This window comes from Cygnus olor, chromosome 7 (assembly GCF_009769625.2).
Source record: "Cygnus olor isolate bCygOlo1 chromosome 7, bCygOlo1.pri.v2, whole genome shotgun sequence".
Classification (NCBI taxonomy): domain Eukaryota; kingdom Metazoa; phylum Chordata; class Aves; order Anseriformes; family Anatidae; genus Cygnus; species Cygnus olor.
The window spans coordinates 31,366,846-31,389,161 of record NC_049175.1 but is presented as its reverse complement, the minus strand read 5'-3'; the positions used below and the strand labels follow the sequence as shown (position 1 = coordinate 31,389,161).

Below are 22,316 nucleotides of genomic sequence, written 5' to 3'. Positions count from 1 at the left end.
CTGTAAACTGCTCTGATCCTCTTTAGCAAGTATGCAGCTGGAAATGAAAAGCAGAGGATCGAACAGCCTCGGAGCAGAGTAGGCTAAAAGATTTTTTTGTATTTTCTTGTGCAAGGGCAGCCAGAATATCAAGCCTGATGTTTAATCAGATGTACCATTGGCTCAGTAATGAGAGTGGAGAGGGAATTTCAAATTACTGAAACTGACAAAAATCCACCATAATTCTTGGAATACCCTTTTTTAAAAATAAAAACATAAAAATTTAAAAAGCTGATCTTTTGGACCAGAAATGCCTGGAAGAATGTGTAATAGAGATAGATGGCACACATGAGGATTAAGGTTCCATGTTAAATACGCTGTAGATATCCACTGTTGTTCTGTGATAATCGCTTTTTAAACTCTCTCATCATTGTACCTTGTTTTCTGTCCAAGTCCATTTATTGTGAGGATATTCAATCATGTCTTTTCTTCCAGTTCTTTTTTAAAGATTTTTGAGCTTAAAATGTTACGCTTGGAGCTTGCATTCAAAAGTATCTCCCTTGAGAGCTACATTGTGTTAAAAATGATTTGGCCTCCAGGAAGCCTGGTAGCTCTTGTATCCTTCTCTGCCTTGTCCTTCTCCCCTAACTCCCTCTACCCATGGAGGGCTGGAGGAAGACAGCTGAGAAAAGCAAGGCCAGATCTCTTGCCGCTGAGGAAAAGTCATCAAAGCTAGAACCTCTGCTCTCAGAAAGGCTTCTTTGGTTCTGATTTGCACTATTTGTCCTGTCCTGGCTGCTCCTGCACGTCCTCTTTTTGAGGCAACGCCCTTTCCCTCATGTTCAGTCCACTTTGTAATTCCTTCCTAAATAAACCACTCAAAATAAACAGCTTTTTATGACTAAGATGCATTTTAGTGAAATGAGCTAACTAGAAGAAGGAACGTGATGACCTTGACACATAAAAAGATGAGTGCTTTTCACGAGCAAGCATGAATTGCAGATCTTGCCAAAAACACAGTCTAAGGAAAACGCCTCTCTTTACCCAAGAGACATTTGAGTTTTAATTATCTCTTCCAGAGTCCCAGGACTTTCCTTCTCCAGTATCTATTTTTGTCTGCTTATTCTAATCAGCAAAGAGACAGTGACAAGAGAATTTATCCATCACCCCTCAGCTTCATGGTATCCTTCCCGACATGAACTGTTGTTTGGTTAGTGCCTGCTTCAAATTCAGGCAGAAAAAATTGTTTCTCAAAGATTAGTCATCCTCATTAGCATTCCCACTGTACTGCTAAGGCAACATATTTAATCTTAATGACCACTGATATTCCTGCACTGTTTGTCCTGCACCCACAATGCTTGGTCTCAACGTGGAAGAAAAGCAAAAGCGAAGGAACATTACAGTCTCGTCACCAAAGCAGTGCACAGAAAACAAAATGGATTTTTCTAGTGTGATACTCGCTGAATCATGGACGGGGATGAGCAAAACCTACAGTGCATGCAGCCACTGAGTGGTGGCGGTGGTTTAGTAAATGGGAATCTGAGTCGTTTCTGGATTAATGCTCTAACATAGTGTCAGGGGATGCTGTGTTGCTGGAGATATCATTATTTAACTGAGATGTTTTGTCATTTATACTGCACGTTACGTTCAAGAAGACAATGTCCCTATTCCAAAGAGGATGGAATCAAAAGGCTGGATTGCAGCTTGACCCTGGAGGGCTATAAGAGGGAATAAATTATATCTGGTGCACCTTTGAACAAAATTCACTCTAATTCACGGGAGTGGGTGAGCTGAGAGGTCCCCACTGCCTGCTCCGCCAGATGAACAGAGAGAGGGAGAGAAATGACAGGGAGAAAGGCTCCCCTCTGTTCTTCTCACATGCCAGGTTATGGACAAAGAGAAGAGGACTAATAATCTGTCACTGACTTTTAAATCAGGAACAGCAGACTGTGTATTGTGTTGGTATATTTTAGGCTGAGCTACAAAAGTTCCTTCACCTTCCCCTGTTCAGCTGCAAACATATGTATTCAAGCTAGCCCTAATTTAGAAAGGCACGATAAGATGAAATAATAGAATACCAATAAAATTCAAGGAAAAAGCACAAATCCTGCCCGCTGTAAGAGTTCATAAAACTTTTTCTATGACACAGCATGCAAGACATGATTTCTGACTTAAATTTCTGATTAAATAAATACGTTCTGCCTACCTAAAATTCATTTCTTGTTTTCATCTGATAATTGCATCATGCTTAGTTTAGATTTGATGCAATGAATACTCCATTAAAAGAGAAGTTGTATGTGGTAAAATTCGTTTAAAAAATAATGTGATTTACATATGTTTTACTGGTTCCCCAGTGTTTTTTCCCCATGGCCTCAGTCTCCTGCAGAACACTTTTATGATTATCCTTCCTCACTCTTCCAGCCATTTGTCTAAATACTGCTACAACATCCCCAAGCACAGCAATTCAGCCTGGGAACTTTGTTAACAACTTATTGTGACACATTTTGGAAAGAAACCTAAGGATCTTAGGGGACACTGAGAGCTGGAGAGGAGGACAAGCAATTTCCAGGTGAGGGGTGAAGGTGATTTATCCCAAAGAGTTGATGCGCAGCCTTAATTTGATCAATGGTATCTCATTGTCATGGTTTCAGCTGGATAAAATTGATTTTCTTCATAGTGGCTGGTGTGTTGTTTTTAAGTTAGGAGAAAAATAATGTTGATAACACACTGATATTTTAGTTGTTGCTGAGCAGTGCTTACAAAGCAGGTAGACCTTTGAAGGGACTGTGACTCATGGAAAAGGCTGTGCTGGAGCAGGTACCCCTCTAAAGGACTGTGGCCAATGCATAAGTCCAGGCTGGAGCAGGGGAGAGGGGAGGAGTTCTTTGCAATTTTAAACCCTGTAGTCTGGTCCGAAGGGACCAAGGGTGGAGATTTTGATGGATAAATCTTTAAATTATTGTAACTCTGAGTTGCATGTTATGGGAAGTCCTATAGCAGGAATCACTTGAAATGTTGGAGGATGAGCCTCACAAGCAGTGGAGCAAGTGACCTGACCCGAGATGGCTTTGGTGACCAGTAATTCCACACAACATACTGCTTCTCCTGTCTTGAGCAACTACCATAACAGATAAAAGCTAAGTCATGGATTAAAAAAATTCCTTGGATATTTTATGGACATTTCACTGGGGTGGTCTACAGACTAAGGGAATATCAGTGTATTAATTGAAGAGTGGTGATTAATGAGGATGTATAGGAAAGTGTGGGACCTGAGCATGGCTTAAGTGGTATGGAATAAGGGGTGGATATTGTCTTTTTTTTTTTTTTTTTTTTTCTGGGATAGAGTTAATTTTCTTTGTAGAGGCTCAAATGAAGTTGTATTTTGGATTTTTGATGAAAACAGTGGTGATAACACACCGATGTTTAGTTGTTGCACAGCAGTGCTTACACAGAGGCAAGGACTTTCTGCACGGCCAGCCTTGGGCTGGGGGTGCACCAGGAGCTGTGAGGGGACACAGCCAGGACAGCTGGCCCAGGCTGGCCAAAGGGATGTCCCATACCTTATGGTATCATGCTCAGCAATAACAGCAGGGGTAAAGGAGGAGGAAGTGGGGGACATTTGGAACGATGACGTTTGTCTTTCCATGAAACCATTATGTGTGATGAGGTCTGCTTTCCTTGAAGTGGCTGAATGCGCCTGCTGATGGGAAGTAGTGAATGAATTCCTTGTTTTGCTTTGCTTGTGCACAGCTTTTGCTTTACTGAGTACACTGTCTTTATCCTCAACCCATGACTTCTCGCACTTTTGCCTTTCTGATTCTCTCCCCATCCCACTTGGGGAGAGTGAGTGAGAGGCTGTGTGGTACTGAGCTGCCTGCTGGGTTAAACCACAACACTCACCAATACCAAACCAAGGCAGATAATTATAGCATTCATACTCTTCAAGAAACCACTACCCTAGTTAACTCATTTATATGCTTTTGTCTAAGTATGATCCCAAGAAATGTTCTGAAGTTATCATTTCCAACTGGACTATCTTCCAACATGAACAAAAAGCAGATATGATGAGGAAGAGGAACTACATGCCAGCACCATATTAATTATCAGAGCGTGCAGACAAATATCCAGTTCACAGTCAAAACTTAAGGGTCATCCAAGTAGTTATTTAAACTGTTAGAGATAACATGAGCCTAGGCTCAGCTTGTAAAGGGAAACTAATGACTATGTGCAGACCAGCGATCCCCAACCTTTTTTGACCCTGGACAATAACTCGCTCAGCGTTATGTGTTGTGGGCAACATCATACTTTACTCTCCCTAATGGCCTTCAACTTTAGCTTTTTAATTTCCTGTAGCTCAGAGCAGCAGGAGAAGGTCTCCCAAGCTTTTGTTGCTCACTAACCCGTGGGCCACAGGCTGGGGACTCGTGAGTGAGGGGTGGTGGATGAAGTATTATCTGACTGGGCTGCTGATATGTCTGCTTGCTGTGGTTTACATGGGTGGGATACAGACCCTGGCAACCGATACTGTGTGTGGGGGCTTCTGTTTTTTTTGCAGAAGTGAAGTTAATGCCTGTGACTCTGCTTGCAGGTGCATGTGCACAAACACCCATTGACTCCAGGTGTGTAACATCAACAAAACTGTGCCCTCAAAACGTCTGCCAGCTATCTTTGCTTCCTCATTTAAGTTAAATACACTTGTCAGGGTGGGGTAGGAAAAAATTAAGGAGCAAAAGTTCCAGGACTTCCCCAAGCAGCCTGCAGCAGGACAAGCCGGGCTGGGGCTGGCCTGCGAGCCCGCTCCTCCTCAGCCCCCCGTGAGAAGCCTTCCCCGGGCTGATGCAGGTGAAGTCCCCCCGGCCCGCAGCCGGGCGCCCGGGCGGCACCGGGCCCGGCCCCCCGCTCCTCTCAGCCCGGCCACGGCCGGCGGGGAAGGAGAAGGAGAAGGGGAGGCACCGCCCGGCTGTGGCGGTGGCGGCGGCTGGGAGGGGGCGAACCCTGCCCTCTGCCCTCTGACCGCCGCCGCCGCCGGCAGCATGGGGAAGGCGGAAGCGGCGGAGCCGGCCCGCCAGGCCCGTCAGGCCGGGGGGAGCGCGGCGAGAGGCTGAGGCGGCGGCGGGGCAGCGCCGGCCCGGCCCCGCGGCTCTGCCCGCCGCCCTCAGGCAGCACCGAGACCGTAAGGGGCCGGGGGAGGCCTGCGGGGGCCCCGCGCCGCGGCTGAGCCCGGCCCGGGCGAGGGGGGCTGAGGCGGGCCCGGGGCCGGGGGATGCCCTGCGGGCGGCGGGGCCGGCCGGGAGCGGGCGGGCGGGGAGCCGGGCCCCGGGCAGCGCCGGGCGGCCCCGGAAGAAGCTGGGGGCCGTGGAGGGGAGGAAGAGGTGTCGGCGGGCCGAAGGGACGGGAATAGGGAGAGCGGGAGCCGGTAGGGCGTAGGATGGAGCCACCGGTAGGGCTGCCGGGGGCCGGTCAGTGGCAGCCGTAGGCAGAAGTGCTGGGGGAAGAGCGCCCTGAGGCTGACAGGTGTCCCCGCTGTAAGTGCCCTGACGGAGAGTCGCGGACTCGGGTATTGCTGCTTCAAAGATGATGCTGGCAGAGCAAGCCCAGAAGTGGTTCCCAACTCACGTGCAAGTCACGGTTCTTCAAGCCAAAGGTCTGAAGCCCAAAGGCAAAGGTGGCACCAACGACGCTTACACTATCATACAGCTGGGCAAGGAGAAGTACTCCACCTCGGTAGCCGAGAAGACCCTGGATCCAGTATGGAAAGAGGAGGCCTCTTTCGAGCTGCCCGGATTACTCATGCAGGAGAATCCAGAAAGATACATCCTGTACCTGATTGTCATGCACAGGTCGCTGGTGGGGCTGGACAAGTTTTTGGGCCAGGTGGCAATCAGTCTGAACGATATATTTGAGGACAAGCAAAGGAGGAAAACAGAGTAAGTGACGGTTGTTTGGTTTTGTTTGTTTTCTCATTATAACTTGTATTCCTTGTATGCATGCACTTTGGAGGGGGGATGGGAAATAGAAGCCTTGTGATTAAGGAATTTTGAAATGAAATTAGGGCATTTCTTTCTTCTCTGGTGTGTTGAAAGCCCCAGGCATATACAGTTATGTCATTGGGGACTGACCTCTTCCACAGAGAAGTTTACGGAAATCATAGTGGTCACCCAGCGCAGGGCAGGGCTGTCAATAACATTAACACTTTTTGACAGATTATTGTGTGCAACACGAGCTCATTACAGTCTGTTTTTCTAAATGATTTCTTTTTTTGTTCTGCTAAAGGCAATATCCCCATTCAGCTTGTACCTGTTTGAACCATGTATGAAACTCAGGCTCTGTTGAAGCCTGGTGTCATTCCCTCTAAAAATGTTTTTCTTCAATCGCTGCAACCAAGTGTCTTTAAATATTTTATATTTATGTTTTAGTGGTCAATGAACTGTGACTTAATGAAGGCTACCCACAACAGTATGGTAGTTTTCTGATCCTGATTAGTCTTAGGCCACGATCCTGCAAGCAGGCCTCTACAGAGAAGACAGAAGAGAAATTTCTGCCATTGTAGTAGCCTCCATCATTACCTACAGAATACTTTTCAAGTAAAAATGTTGTTTGCCAGCAAATTCAGTCACTAGAATGCAAAAAATAAAAATATAATTTTAAAAAAAAGCATCACAACGATTTATTAGACTGAGCAGTAAATGTATCTAACTTGTTGTTACGAGTCTGTTTTTTTAGCTAAACTAGTAGAATTGTTAGCATCTCTAGTGAGGGAATGGTTGCACAAAGATGTCTGGTGCCAGTGTGATTTATCCTCCAAAGTGTATGGGAATAACTGTATAGGTGTAAGGGTACTGCTAGCATGCTTGTGACTATATTATTTATGTCTGGTTTAGCTAGATTTGTCCCACAGAAGGTGTACAAGAACAGCATGGAGAGACCTCTAAGCAAGCTGTGCGTGGTCAAAGATGTTCTGCAGCAGTTAAGAAGTTCCTGCCCCAGATATCTTTCTTCCTTCATCTCTCATCAGTAGAGTAGAAAGGAACCTGTACCCAAACCTCAGCTGGTAAAACCAATGTTAGACATTTTTTCTGTTAGAGGTATTTCTTCTGCTAGAGGTGGTGGTTTATGGTGAGATGGTGGACTTTGCATCAGTGACTAAGACTCTGGCATCGTTTATCTTTTGCTGACTGTGCTGTGGAGGCGTCAACCTCCAGCAGAGTCGGAGCAGACAGTTGGAGGCGGCAGTCAGTGCAGCAACACTAGCCAGATCTTGTTGATCAGAGCCTGAAAACCATCTCAAAACCTGGTTCCGCTTATGTGGAGTGGTGGTTGAGGTTGAAGGAGCACCAAAGACAGGTCAAAGCTGTCTTAGCTTTGTGTTTTTTTTTTTCTTTTCTTTTAACTGAATTTTTAACAAAACAGTATGTTCCCTAACCACATAACAGGGAACAACATGTCCATAAAAAATCTCTTCTGGGTCTGTAGTGCAAAGTAATACACCTTTTATTTGCTTATCTTAAAAAGATAGGGCAAACCAGTAGCGGTACAGTTATCTTTTTGCAATACATGTTAATGCCTCTAGCCTTAGAGTCTTTCTGTTTACGCTTGGTTCAAAAAGTTTCAGTGCTCTTCAGACATGGATCTTAAATATTCTTTTAATCATCAGCCGTAATTATCTTGGAAGTCAGTAGACAACTGCTTTAGGTTAAACACCTAGCTGCTCTGCAAGAAAAAGGTGAATGAATGACGTAAAAATGCTACTAAATGTGAAAACTTTGTCAAACTAGATAAAAATATGTATTCACGAACTGTAGGAAAATATGTAAATTATTCATGTATTACTGTGAATAAGAAAACCTATTTCCCTTTGGGGATCCAGACACTTCTGCATTAATTTTAGTAAAAATAGTGTTGGAGTGTTAAAAAATTATCTCAAGAACTCGTAACTGGCAAAATTAACATAGTCCTTGTCAGTTCAATAAATATTCAGATCCTGCCAGTATTTTTTACATGAAGTTGTGCTTAGCCTGGTTTCATATGTGTTCGTTGTTCTTTCATTTCTTTCTCTGAAGTGTGAGAGAAGAACTCCTGCTACGTAAATGTGCAGCGATGCTTCCCCAGACCACCACTGAAAACGCGAGGGCTCCCGAGAGCGCTCCGCGCTGCCTGCGAGCTATGCTTCACCAGACAGGGGACCGTTGGGAAACTTTTACAAACATCCTAAGTCCTCTTTTCAGGAGTTACTTGAGCATTTAAGATTGCAGATCTTATTAGAAGTTGATGGGTGTTAGGCTTCTAGAGCCTAACAGCCCTACTTGTAAAAGTCTTGCGTGTAAAAGTGCGGCTAGATGGTTGCTTGGAGTTTTGGCAGCACGTGCTCTCTGACTGCTGATTTAAACTCTTACGAGGTAGGAGCCATTGAAAATCCACTTTCCTATTGTGGTCTTTATATGCTTAGAAACCAAGTAAAATGTGTCCCTTGGAAAATCGTTTTGGAAAAAAAATAACGTGGTCCTTAAGCATTTAGATGTTTTTTAAAAGTTATTGTGGTTGTCTCCTTTTATGCCTTTGTGAACGCATGTCTGCTGTTGCTGTTTCCCATAAGCGTTAGCTGGAGATGTGGATGCAGTATTTGAACGTGTGAAAGTGTATGTGAGAGGGGGGCAAACTTTCAAGAAAATGCTCACAAATGTGATCTCAAAAAAATGCTTTCTTTTTTTTTTTTCCTTTTATTAAATCCTTTTTGGTACAAAATATTCGTAGTCCTAAGTTGGCAGTAAACTAAGAGTGATATATTTGGACCTGAAGACCATCTAGCTGTGACTGTGGTGTGGGAACTGAGATACCCAGTACCTTTCAAGACCGAGTCCAATGTCTTTATTACCGAAGCATTTGATGGTTGAAAGCTATATTCATTGTTTCAGAAACACTAATCTGTTTTATTAAGCAACGTTTTTACTTTCAAATATGTTCAACAGGCTTGTGGTGTTATTAAATCCAGAGTTATTTTGTTATGTTGATGTAACCTTAACATTTCTTGCTTTGTTTGGGGATGAATGAGATCCAGTTATTTGATGAAGTGTCTATTGGTAATATTTCTACTTTTTAATATATTTAATAGCTTCCTCTTTCCAACACAGCTGTACATATGGTGCTGTAAGAGACAGACTCAAGAGTCACCAGGGTATTGCAAAAAAGATATTTAATATTCTACACAATGCTGAACCCTGTCAGCAATTCCCTAGTGCTTTCTTAGTGAGGAGGTATGAGAAGTGAAGGCTACCAGCTGATTTTGAATTCCTAGGAAGAGGACGAGGTGTGTGACATTCAGCTCTTTGTATCTTTTAAAAAAAAAAAATTAATATTTGATAATTTGGAAGAAATACCCTTACAGATTCACTGCAGCTTGAAAAACATGCCAGAGAAAAATACTCCCTTTTTTTTTTTTTTTTTTCTATGTATAATGCTTTTTGTTTGTTGCTTGGGACACCTTAAGAAAAATACTTTCTGCAGTAAAGTTTTTAGGCAGAGGCCTCACGATAAGATTTGCGTGTCTGGTGTTCTAAGAAACTTGCTCTGGCACAGGGTTTAATGAAACAAAGCAATGATTTAGTATAATTTGATAGTGAAAGTTCTGTATACACCATCTAGCAATGTCCTTTTTCTTCCTAAAACCAATGATTTTTCAATTTCTTAAAAGTGAAAATTCCTGGAACGGTTAGATCCAGATGCAGCTCAGATGGTCATTTGCTAGGTTTCTTCCAGAGACCTCAGCCAAAGCATCTGCAGGACCCTAGTTCATTTTCTTTCTGCCTTTGTGGAAAAAAAAAAAAAGTGCCCATTGCATCGTGGTAGCTTTGTAAATTTGCCTCTCTGGCGAGTCTGCTGTAATTAGAAATGGGCAGGCTCTTTTTACTCTTTCTGTTCATTTCTCCAGGCTTGAAAACTAGGCTCCAGATGTCGGGAGTTTTTAGTGAGTTTAACTGTTTGAGAAACTTGGGAGATACAGCTTCATTGGAGGTATATTGAGCATAATTCTTCTGATCTTAGATTTCTACCATAGTTTAATTTTTTTTGCAGTAAAATCCCCATTTTCCTTTTTGTTCATACTGGTAAATACATTGCTTTTTTTTTTTGGCCTGCTATTCTAGAACAAATGCAACTCTTCTGCTCTCGCAGTTAAATTTAAATGACGACGGGTGACTGTGTTTTAAAGTGTATGTATATTTTTGTAATTATTTCGATTCAGTTATAATTCATAGTTGCCTTAATACTGCTGGTGATCTGACAATGTGTAACATCAAAACACATTTTTGAATTACTATGGAGTAAAAAATACCCATTTACTGACTCAATTTACTGCAGTATTTTTCAGTAGCTTTCTTAATGACTGCTTAGTGTTGTGTTTATTTCTCCTCCTGTGTGCTAAATGAGCACAACAGAAAAAAGAATTTTCATTAGCTTTCACCATGATATTACTTATTTCATCAGCATTCATTTGGTCCTTGTTGTCCTCTAATTCCCCATTATTTATTGTCCATTCCTTTATTAGCCTTCCTGGAGAGCTAATTTTATTATACCTTCAGCTGATTTAAGGTGCAACACTTCTCTGGAAGGGTAAATCTAGAGGGGGCAGGCCATAGTAGAGTTATTTCTTAAAGATTTTTTTTTTTTGGAGGAGACATTTTTGGTATGTGACTTATTTCCCCTTCTCCCTGGTTTCTGTAATACCTCAGCCTCCTCTCCACACCGTCAAATTGCAGCAGTATTGACAAAAATGTTTATCTGAGCAGAGTACAGTAAAGGAGTCTTGGCATTATCTAAGATGTTTGTCCGCTGTGTACGTTGGCCATACAAAAGAGTCACAAACAACTTCTCATGAAGCGAATCACAAAAATTGAAGATTGACCTCGATCAATACCACTTCACATTAACGTACGTGCTTCTCCTTATAACTGCTGAGCTTCCTGAAAGAGGAAAATGTTGTGACTTCCTCCAAATTAATGTGAATTCCTTCTCGTCAGCCACCCTCTTATATGGAAAGGTTCCCCCCTTCCCTTGCCTCTGCCCTGTCCTCTCTCATCTGCAGCAGCGTGAGCAGGAGGCAGGCTTCCAGTGCAGCTTGGATCGAGTCAGCAAACAACTGTGAATAAACAGAAAGCATGATTGTGGGGGGCTCAGAGCTCATCAAGGAACACTTTTATAATAAAACATAACAAAACATAATAAATATTATTTACTAATTTTGAGCCTTACGTTTATTTCAAACCAGAACAATGCATTCTGGCTCATTTTACAGTCTTAAATTTTAGTGGAAATGGCAGGCTGTAACATAAATTATCAAAATGTTGTGGTTAAAGCAAGAGAGAAAAACTCATTCTGCTCTAGTCAAAAGTGGGAAGAGTGGTAATTACAAAATTTCTCAAAGGTACAAAAAGAATAAGCAGCGTGGAGGATCCATATGGATTTGCTCTGTTGCTTTCATGGTAGCACTCAGGAAACAAACAAACAAACAAAACAAAAAGGAGGAGGAAAGTTAGTAGTGGAGAACAAACAGAAGAAAAAGCTGCTTATGGGGAAAACCAAAAAGTGGAGCCCAGCTGTAGATTGAACGTAGCAATATTTTAAAATCAGCTAGCAATATGCCCAGCATTTAGGTTTCGACAACAACTGTGAGCGTATATCCCGAATAAGTCATAATTCTGACTCAGAGCCTGAGTGCCATCTGGACTGCAATACTTCTGTGCTCCGGTTTCTGTGCACACGCATGCTTCCACACACACAAGTGAAATAACTCGCCTTAATCCTCATACCTTCACTTATTTTGTTTCTGAAATAAAAGTTTTCACACACAGTCTTCAGCCAAAACAATAAATAGTGTAAACAAAGACCGGTTTAATTACTTTGATTCCAGCTGATGTTAGCTAACCCCTTTGTACGGGTATTGTAATATGCGTCAGCTCCCATATGTTTTGTGGTGTTACAATGTCAGTCTGTAATATTTATTTTTAAGCTCTACTTTGTATATCTCATTTCGGTTGGCTTCCAGAAAGTAATAGTATTCATCTTTGTGAATGTCATCACTTATCTTAATAAATAATCCATTTTCTTCTTCATTTCCCCTCATGCGCTATGGAGGCTGGGCTCAGTCCCTTGCCTTAATTTTCCTACTTTTCCGCCTTTTGGGTAAGACTCTTCAGTATCCGAGTGGCTTACTGGGAAAAAATACCTTCTGCATTTTTTTTAAGTGCGTTTGCTGCTAATGAACATGCTAGACAAGTCTGGGCTTTGGATGCTGCTTTTTAGCCATTAGCTGAGGACATTTATGTTACTGAGATTTAGTGGAGTAAATTTCTTCAGCGTATCTAACTCAGACAAATGTAATCTAACGTGAAGTAGTTCCTTCTCGTGATGGCTGGTGGGCATGTTCTGTCACTGGGATTTTGGTGGTGTTTTTAGGGGTAGTTTTATAAGTATCTACTGACCTCCTCATAACTGCATAGCAGAGTAAAGTCACTTACCAGATCAGGCTACTGGTTTTAGCCATAAAATCAAGGTTAGAAACAGAATTCATTCAGTAATTTCACAATTAAAATCAGGATTTTGCAAAAATGTTTGATTGCAACTAAAAATTACAGCAAAGGGATATTAGATCAACTCAGTAGGTATTTATGGAGTGAAAGCAGAATGCCATATTTGCGAAGCAGCGAAATGAGGGGGAAAATTCCTTTTTTTGCTCCCATCTTCAGCACTGGCAAGGAAACTGAGTCAGAAGATCCTCTCTTTCACACACAGGTTGAATGTGCTGGCTAGAAGACTTCTAATGCCTGTTGAAGTTGGTAGATAGGTATCCAGTGGTTTTGGAGGCTTATAAAGTTGTATATAATTAAAATAGATGGTGATTTTTCATGCCCATACTGTTAGTCACATATTGAGCAGAATAGCTTGAGTGATACTTCTTAAAACAAGAGAGAGGACCAAGTCTTGGAACAGTCAAATTCCATGGCAGTGTTTGAGGGTAAGACACCATGACATCAGCTTCCTGCTGTTAGTAGGGGAGAAATAAGATACTGTTTTCAAAATATTTGTTGAATATAGGATGAAGAATAATGGGAGTAGTAGAGGTAAGCAAGAGTGAGTTGGAAAACCGAGTACATGGAAAGAAAATGAAATCAGCAAAAGGGGAATAAAAGAACAGTTGAAGAAATTGTGTTGAAAATACAAATATTTGTAGATCACTAGTTATTTGGGTGGAATTAAGCAGACTAGATTTTTTGTAACTTATTAATAGTACCTTACTTCACTTTTCTCCTTTACTCTTCCTGTCTGCCTTTCCTAAGGTGCAGGATTCAGTGCTGCTCATACCATACAATTTTCTTTAATAATATGAAGAAGATTGTTAGTGTCTCTCCCAGAAATAAGGGAGCTTTCTTTTTCCACCCCTAATTGTAGGTGTGGCCAAAATTAAGTAATTTTGTCATGGTTAGAAGATTGCCACGTTTCTTCAGATCGGGGCTTTGTTTTTCAGGGCGGGCTGCGCAACAGGATTTTTCCTATTCCGCCATGAATCTTGATCTCTTTATGTGTTCAAAAAATTGCCAGCGTGTAGACTGACAGTTTATATAATACTTACAAAATAAAAATGATCAGAAACCTGTGCAAGACAGGGAAAGCCCATTAGCACACTCAAAACCATATGAGAAAAAGAAGCAATGGTTCTTCTGATGGAAACCATAGGGGAGAAGAAGAAATTAGAAGGTGTATGGAGGATGTTGTCCTACAGAACATTGGAAGGTGAGAGCAAGAAGTATGAATGTGATTCAGGAGGCAGTAGGGCTTCCTTTGAAGTTGAGAAAATTTGCCAGACTTTGTACAAGGTCTGTTTAAATAAAGACTGTCTGCAAGACTGGATGTAATATTTGGTTATTAAATAAAAGGGCATCTGCTCTCGTAAAAGCCACCCTGTTTTGTTCGTGTATGTTATTGGCTATTTTCCTACTTTGTTCAGGCTTTCTATAGAATAAGCTTATGGCAGCTTGACAAATGGAGCATTTATTGTGGCTAAAAGTACTGTAAACAAAACCAAAATAGCAAGTTTTATTGGCTTTTATAATACATTACAATTTTTAAAATTGGCAGTGGTATAGTGGAATTTAGTATTTTAAGATCAAAATGTTATCTGAAAACAGTGGACTTCATTTTCCAATTCTTTTTTCTATTATGTACAGCACTGTTTTTCTATTTGTTGCTCACGCCCATGTGTTGTAGAAACAGATTCTAATAAGAAACATTTACAGACTCAGTTGCTTATTCACGTGCAGCTCCACGCAAATGCATTGCTTGCATTTGTTCTCATCTGTTTAAAAAAATAATTATTTGCCTTTGAATTTGAAGAAAATCATCGAGTCTGCTTCTCATATTGTCCTGTTATGAGCTGAAGCATATGGAACCTTCATTGTAAGTTAATCAAGATAAACTCTCCAAGGTAACAAAAAAAAACCCTCCTTGAAATGCCTATAAAAATTAAATGTATGTGTTTTATACACAGACCTGATCTAGCAATCATTCTTCAAATAGAAATTCCACTGAAGTCCAGAGGAATTTAGCTAGAGTAAAAAGTTTATGATTAAATTCTATTGGAATCAGAAGTAGCGTTGAGCCTGGTCCCACCAGGTACAAGGTCCAGTCCCTCGTGCATCTCCGTCTCACTAGGGTAAGGAGAGTTTCTTTGTTTTCCCAGCTGAACTTAGTTTTGGTGTAAAGTTCTTCAAAGTCTGCTTTGAAAACAAACGTACAATCCACAGATGTCGATGTATGAGCTGTGTACCGAAATTCTCTCCTTCAGACCTGGTGAATGTCAAAACAGTATGTGTAGGTATGCCATTAGTGGGGGAGTGCTGATAGCGACACGGAGTACTTGTTAATTCATGATAAGAATGTAAATAATTGGGCTGAATTAAGTTTTAAATGAAAAGTCTTTCTTCAACACACCAAAAGCTGAAGAATTTATGTCTTGATATTGTTCTAAAACAAGTTAGCGTGTGTCATACGTGTGTAAAGTTTCAGTTATTTCTAACTAGAAACATGAACATTCGTGAATCTTACTGGAGATACAATATTGTTTGAGAGATAAGAGGGGAGGGAAAGGGAAAACGTTTCTTTACTGTCTAGGTGAGCTAATAAATGTGAATGTCAAAAAGTCATAAGCCTTATATATATTTGTTTACTATGTAAGCAATCATGGACAGGGCTTTCTCTTTTTTTTTTTCTTTTTGTCTTTCACACAGATAAAATCTGTAGAGATCTATAAGCAAGGGCTTTGCTTGCTTGTTACACGTATTTTAATTGCTCTTTTTGACAAAAGAACGTATGAACATAATTTCTTTTAAAGAAGAGTTTTAAAGGATGCAGCCTATCTTGTCTTCCAGTTTTTGTGATGTTATGCATCATAAAAAAGAGAGTCAGTCACTCTTGTTTCTGCTGTGTATGTTTTCTTTAGAGACTGTAGATGAATTAAAGAGTTTCTGGAATCAGTTACCAAGAAGTGAAATTTTATTAACTAAAAGGAAAAACCATCCATCTTTTTCAGACACTTAACATATTTCAGTTTTTGCATTTCATTTAAAATACATAAGCAAATTTATCTCGCAGCAGAAGGAAAACTTTTAGGAGGCAAGTTTAATCATCCTTCATTAATTGTCCTTTTTGAACTCCTGGATCTGCTGGTCTGGGTTCGTGTTGTCCAGTGTCAGGACGGAGTGTCAGGACAGTGTCTGATATTTCTTAATTATTCTGTTTTACTGTGGTACATAAAACATTTTGGATGTCACAAGGCAACAATAAAGTCCATAATACTCTTTACCTTTTCATTATTTCTTTGGAAGGTCACTTTTGAAAGTATTTTCTCAACTCAAAAAATAGTATATCTCTCTGAAAACTTGATTTCAGCTGTCACCTTTAAAAATATTTATGAAATCTGAAAGGAAATTGAGGGCTATTTTTCTCCTTCTCTGACCTTGTTTTGTGTGTTTGGCAGTATTGAATAATGTATGTATAACTGCATAATCAATTTTGCATCTGCGTTGATAGGCAATTTCATTTCTTAGTCTCTGGTTCAAAAGTTACTTGATCATGATGATGTACTGTTGTGCTGGGATGCGTGCGTTGCTCCTGGCAATGCGTTACTACACGGAACCATCTTACAGTAACTGTTGGGATGCTGCTACTCCCGTGTTTAGCTGAGTTTTTTACTGGTCTAACTTGTGTAAGCACAGAGCTAAAATACATATATTGTTATAGAATTTTGAAATTAGTAATTCCATAAATTGTGAGGGATTTGTGCACTTTTTTGGGACTTAAGGTTTAGCATCATCTCTAGACAGGTAGAAGAGCTTGTCCTTCAGGGGATTTGTCCTCTCCTCCCCAACTTTTCAGGGAGGTTGAGAAGTGGTATATTGCTTTTCCTTCATGGTACCAACCAAATAAGCCATTGAGTACTTTAATACTTAGAAAAAGCCTTGAGTGGAGGTTTGAGACATGGTTCCAAAGCCTGTGGAAATAGTCCTAAAGTTAATCCTGTTGGTGACCTGCAAAAGATGGGGCAAGTGTTAGATACCCAACCCTACGTGCTTGCTGTTCTGCCACTACTGCTTGTGGAGATGCTGTCGCTGTCAGCAGGGGTTGCAGTTGCAAAACCAAAATGATGATTGACTGTAAATCATTCCAAGGTCTCAGATGTTTCCTTGGTAGTGCAGTTGATATGAATCATTACCAGTGGTTAGAAGGAAGGGACAGAGAGGAAAAACGTTTGCTAGCACATAAACTGAGGCAAAATCAAACGAGAATAGGTTAATGAATGAAATACTTGGCACGTAGTAAACATTTGGCTAATGCATCTCAGGTAAATAAGGGCTACTTGAAAAACAGCACCGTTCCTTTAATAGTACAATAAAATTTGTTTGCATCTATAATTAATGAGGTACAAATTATCTGTAAGCAGATGTGAGCCCATTAGCTTTGATGAAGTTTAGTAAGCTTCCACTGAGTTGACTTTGGTTCTTGCAACAAGTGAATAGTGCAAAGAGCTTCATGCCTCTTTAGTTATTAAATGTTTCTTCTTTCAGAAACAAATATGGACTAAAAAGCTTTTCAATACAGGAATATTTTGATTTTTGGTATGGAATTTGGTTTTCCTATTTTTAATTATATTAGCCAGACATTAACCAACTAACTAGAATTCAATGACTAGCCTCCGGAAAACACAGCTTAACTTGTTCTTTTTCTCCTTTAAGGTGGTTTCACCTAGAGTCCAGACAAGGAAAAAGAACTAAAGACAGAGGAGAAATAAAGGTCAATATTCAGTTTATGAGGAATAACATGACAGCAAGTATGTTTGATTTGTCAATGAAGGACAAAACCAAATCCCCTTTTGCTAAACTAAAAGACAAAATGAAGGGTCGAAAAAATGATGGGACGTTTTCAGATACATCCTCTGCAATCATTCCAAGTACTCACATACCAGATGCAAACATAGAGATATGTAGTGGTGAAGTACAAATGAAATCAAAACCAAAAAAACCTTTCCTTTTGGGACCTCAGCGGCTATCTTCAGCTCATTCAATGTCAGATTTAACAGGATCACACGTCTCCTCAGAAAAACTAAAATCTGGCACAGTTGGCTACTCTCATCTCTTCAGGCGTCAGCTAGAATCTTTTGGTTCGGTTGATGAAGGTGGTAAGTAAAACTCATGCTACTTAATCTTGGCAATTATAATCACAAGTCTCTGCTACTACAACATTCAAAAGTCTGTTTCTTTAGTTTATGAAGCTATTCCAAGGCTAAAAAGTTAATAATATATATATTTTTTCACTTCTGTTAGTTGGTGGTAACTTATAAATGCTGTTTCTGAGCATAAGGAATAACTTATAAACCATAATGTATGATAATTAATCATTTTTCATCTTATGTCCTCATTTAAGAGTATGTTGTAATGAAACATTGCATTCAAGAAAGAACTCTAGGGAAAATAATGTCTTCTGAAAAATAAAAGTGTCTTTAAAAAGTTTAAAAACTATCACCAAAGTTTTAAACCTGATTTATATGAAGAACTGAAAGTACTTTGCATTGTGCAAAGTTATTATGCAATAGACTACTGCTGTTTTCTGGAATGCCACGCCAGCCACAGCTGTATTGTTTGTACAACCTAATTTTCACACAGAAAATAAAATGCTGTAGTATCTATTGCTTCCTTAAACGTTTCTGAACCACCAAGTCAAGGCCACAGCTGTTCATTTTTAAAAATAGATTAGTTATTCAAGCATGTTTTGAACTAATACTCAATTGGAAACCAAGACCTAAGTTAAAATGGATTCTCTGCATGTCATAAGGTGTTCCGTGCTATCTCATTGATAATGTACTAATAACAGATTGTTTGCAGGGAGTATAAAGTCTCCACATAGAAGGACATTAAGTGTCGATACTTCTAAAATGAACCAGCTTGACAGCACAGTTGATGAAACTGCACTTGAAGCACAGAACGACCCATTTACCAATGTGAGTGCTTCGTTACCCCAGAAATTTGCTACACTGCCAAGACAGAAGAATCCATTTGAAGAAAGCCCAGCAGCATGGGATCAAAACATAAGTCTGTTTTCCAAACCTGTCGAAATAAAAAAAGAAAGTAAAAAAGAGAAAAAAGAGAAAGTGAGTCTTTTTGAAAGAGTGACTGGAAAAAAAGACAGCAGGAGGTCAGATAAATTTAGCAATGGGGGATCAGAGAGTTCTACAGACTTGAAATCACCCAGTGCATTTGGGGAAACTCATCAGGAGAGTTTTGATTATGAGTCGACTAATCCGTTTATGACAAACTTCAAGCCTACAAGCATGTTGCCATCTTCAAGGTAGGTTCCTACTGTACTTTGGTCTGATATGTTGAATATGTTATATAAATGAAAATGCGAAGTGTTGAGAAACACAATCTTTGTGCTTTATATACATTTATATCATTGCTTATCTGTTCCTAAGTAAAAGTTAGCAACTTCTGATACAGTTTTATTTCATTTAGAAGTTATATTGCTAATATGAACTCTGACTGTTCTTGGGTACTTGCATTTGTGGAAAACCTTGCTCATGCTTCAGAATGGGTTCTTCCTGAGAGTCTTCTGCTTTCATTGAACATTCATCACTATTACAATGCTTTTCATCACTAACTATTACAATGCTTTAAGTCTAGGGAAAGGTTTAAGTATAAGGGAAAAGTGAAACAGAATAAATACGTGGTGAAGAAAATTTGAGTAATGATAACAAACGCTCTACTTTTTACCACTTGGGAAAAAAATGGGTTTAGAGTCTGTGAAACCTCAAGAAATGAAGACCATTCTGTTTGTAAGTGGGAGCATCTGCGTGGGCACTATCATGCTTGAAATCATTTGGCTCACTGTAGCTTTCCTGAGTTCATGTATATTCAAGGCCTTATACAAGACAGCAGTTTATATGCTAAGCAAAGTGAATTGAGTTACAGGGGATGATAAGAAACTTTGATTTAAATAATCCATTCTAATCTTTGTTTGCTTATCAACAGTTTACTTGTTTTCCTTAAATTAAAAAAAAAAAAAAAAAAGTCGTATCCAAAATTTCATTTCCCTTCTGGCTTTTGTTTACCAATGAGGAAGATAGTCTTATATATACATATATGTATATGCATACATACATACACAGTGCCTATGCTGAATCCAATATATATGTTTAAGCAGTTAAATAATTAACTTGTTCCTCATTAACTTGTTATTTAAGATTTTAGAATAGATCAGTCTTACTGTATCCCAACTCAATTTTATTCATAGGTTTGAATGTATGCACTCCTGTTCTAAACTTATAATCATTTTTCTCAACAAAACTAATCTTGGATGTGAATTAGATAAACTGAAATAGAACAACTATAGAAAAGATTCAGTTGCGAGAAGCTCATACGGACTTCAATGAGTTATCTTCTTAGTGCTTCCTACAAGACAAGTCAGTGCAACTGACTTAAATAACAAGTTTACAGCCAGAGTCTTAGAATATTATTTATTTAATGAAGATTAGAGTAAGGTTAGGATGTAGCTTGGTTTGTCAGAAGTTAAACTTTCATTTAAATAAGCTCCTTTAAGGAGAAGTAATTTAAATAACAATTAAAATTACATAGCTTTTTTTTTTTTTAATGAAAATTTCTATTCAGGCAGATGCTAGATATAAGTAGTGAAATCTTCTGAAGTTCTTGAATGCAACAGATCTTGATAAATATAAATCTTAAACAGTAATCATGATGGACTGTTTTTCTTTGTTTTGTAATTAAAAAGCTCATCACAGTGCCCCTTCAGAAGGACTCTAGTCATTTATTCCCCCCTTTTGTATGAGACTCTTTTACTAGTTCTTGACTTTTATGTAAACATATCTATTTGTCTTATCAAAAGTTTATTTTGTTATTTTCAAAAAGCAAAAATAGTAAACATTCTGACCTTATTGATAAGACAGCTACTATGAAATAATATCTATCATGCAATAATTTGTTAGAAGCTCTCAGTTTTTGTATGCACCACTATTATGGTCTATGAGAATCTTTTACAATAAGTTCACTTTCTGTCATATGTATCTTGTACAACGATTTTCTTTTGAAGTAGAAACTAATATAAAATGTGCATATTTAATAAGTTTACAGTTTAAGTTTACCTTTTATCTGGGGAGGATTTGTTGAATAGAATCCATTTTTAATTTTTTGAATTAGTAATACTGTGAAGAAAGAACTGTATAAATCTATGGGCACGAAATAATTGAGGTTGAGTAACAAACTCGGTATGCAGAAAGCATACACAGGCAACTTAGATTTTGAGTTTTTTTTTGTTTACTCAGCACGCTATTAATCTCTTTTGGATGGATACCATCTTTGCAAGTAAGGCAGGCAGTATCTGTTTAGTAAGCTGTATCTAAAATCAGTGTTCTGGTGTGGATGAGGAGTTTGCTTTGCACTTGGATCTCCCATTTATCCCCACCTAGCTGTGCGTTGCTTTGAATGATGGAGTGTTCATGGGTTCCTGCCTGATGAAACTCACGGGAAGATGTGCGTTACAGCCATGGGACCAGAATGGAGCTGGTGCAAACCAGAAGAAAAGAAAACAAAAGAACACTGAACAAAGCCGCACACTCACAATACGCCTTCCCCCACCCCCCAAAAAAACCCCACAAACCACCAAGCAAACCAACCAACCTTGAACTGAAACGTGCATAAATAGATAAATTAAAAACCTTTGCAAATATATTTATACCTCAGTCAGCCACAGGACCACAGGAGGTTTTTGTTTTTTTTTTCTTTCTCCTCTGTCACCCAGTTAACAAGATCTCAGGGGGTTGTACAACCTCACGAGTGTAATCCAGTCTTTAGGAACTGTCACTATATGTTTACCTTACACTGAAGAGGGTCTCATTTTGGGGATACCTCTATACATCTGTGCCTCTTTATACTCTTACTTTCTCTTTTGTTTTCATTTAGATTCAATGATTCATCTCTCCCTGATCCTTTTGTCTTTTTTTCACATTCTTGCCTCCCTTGATAGCTGTGATCTATAACATAGTCTACGTGTTAGCATTATAGCAAGTGTCTTTGTAATAGCAAACATTTCATCAGCCATCACTTTTATAAAAAAGAATAAGTTTACCTTTTTAATCATCATCATTAGAGGCTCCTACTGCCACTTGTTTGTTTCAGGTGTATTTGCTATTTTAATTATTATTTTTATCATTATCAGTTTGCTTAACTGCTTTAAGAGGAACTGACATTTGGCTTTGCCTTGCCTATTAACCTCTTATGAGCAAAGTGACAAATTTTAGGTTAGAATCCAGTGGATCTACAAGAGACTGGCAGTGGCACTCGGGGTCATGTATTTGTGTTTAAATGTTGGGTTGCTCTATTACTGACAGTGCCGAAGTTCTAGATTCGCCATCACAGCTTTGGACAGAAAAGTATAACCTAGAAATTGACTGTTACAATTACATGTCATGCTGATGTGGTGGTTGCCAAAGTTGTGGGTGGCCCAAGGAATATTTGAAGGATGTTTTGATATCATCTGCTTTCTGCTATCGTTCTCAGTTAGTTCCTCCAGCTTGCATTAGTGTATAACGAAGCAGACTGCTAGTCTTACATCGTTACTCGTGAAGTCAGTGAATTGTCCCATGATGTGAAAGTGTGCAGAACCTGGCTTCCAGTTTGTTACTTGAGTGTCTTCTTTAGCAGACATAACAGAAAAATGTTTGTCCTGCTTAGATACGAAATGTAAAACACATACTTTGGAACGAGTAGGGGAAAATTATTTAACTT

General features: G+C 39.5%; 1 protein-coding gene across 1 annotated transcript in view; it reads left to right on the top strand.

The window, feature by feature from the left end:
• Nucleotides 1-5,269: 5,269 nt before the first annotated feature.
• RAB11FIP2 (RAB11 family interacting protein 2) overlaps nucleotides 5,270-22,316 on the top strand; it is a 35,667-nt gene continuing 18,620 nt past the window's right edge. The window contains exons 1-3 of the mRNA XM_040563759.1: nucleotides 5,270-5,906; nucleotides 17,259-17,701; nucleotides 18,405-18,867. Coding sequence (XP_040419693.1) covers nucleotides 5,554-5,906; nucleotides 17,259-17,701; nucleotides 18,405-18,867 — 1,259 coding nt within the window. The 5' untranslated portion in view covers nucleotides 5,270-5,553. The remainder of the gene's footprint in view (nucleotides 5,907-17,258; nucleotides 17,702-18,404; nucleotides 18,868-22,316) is intronic.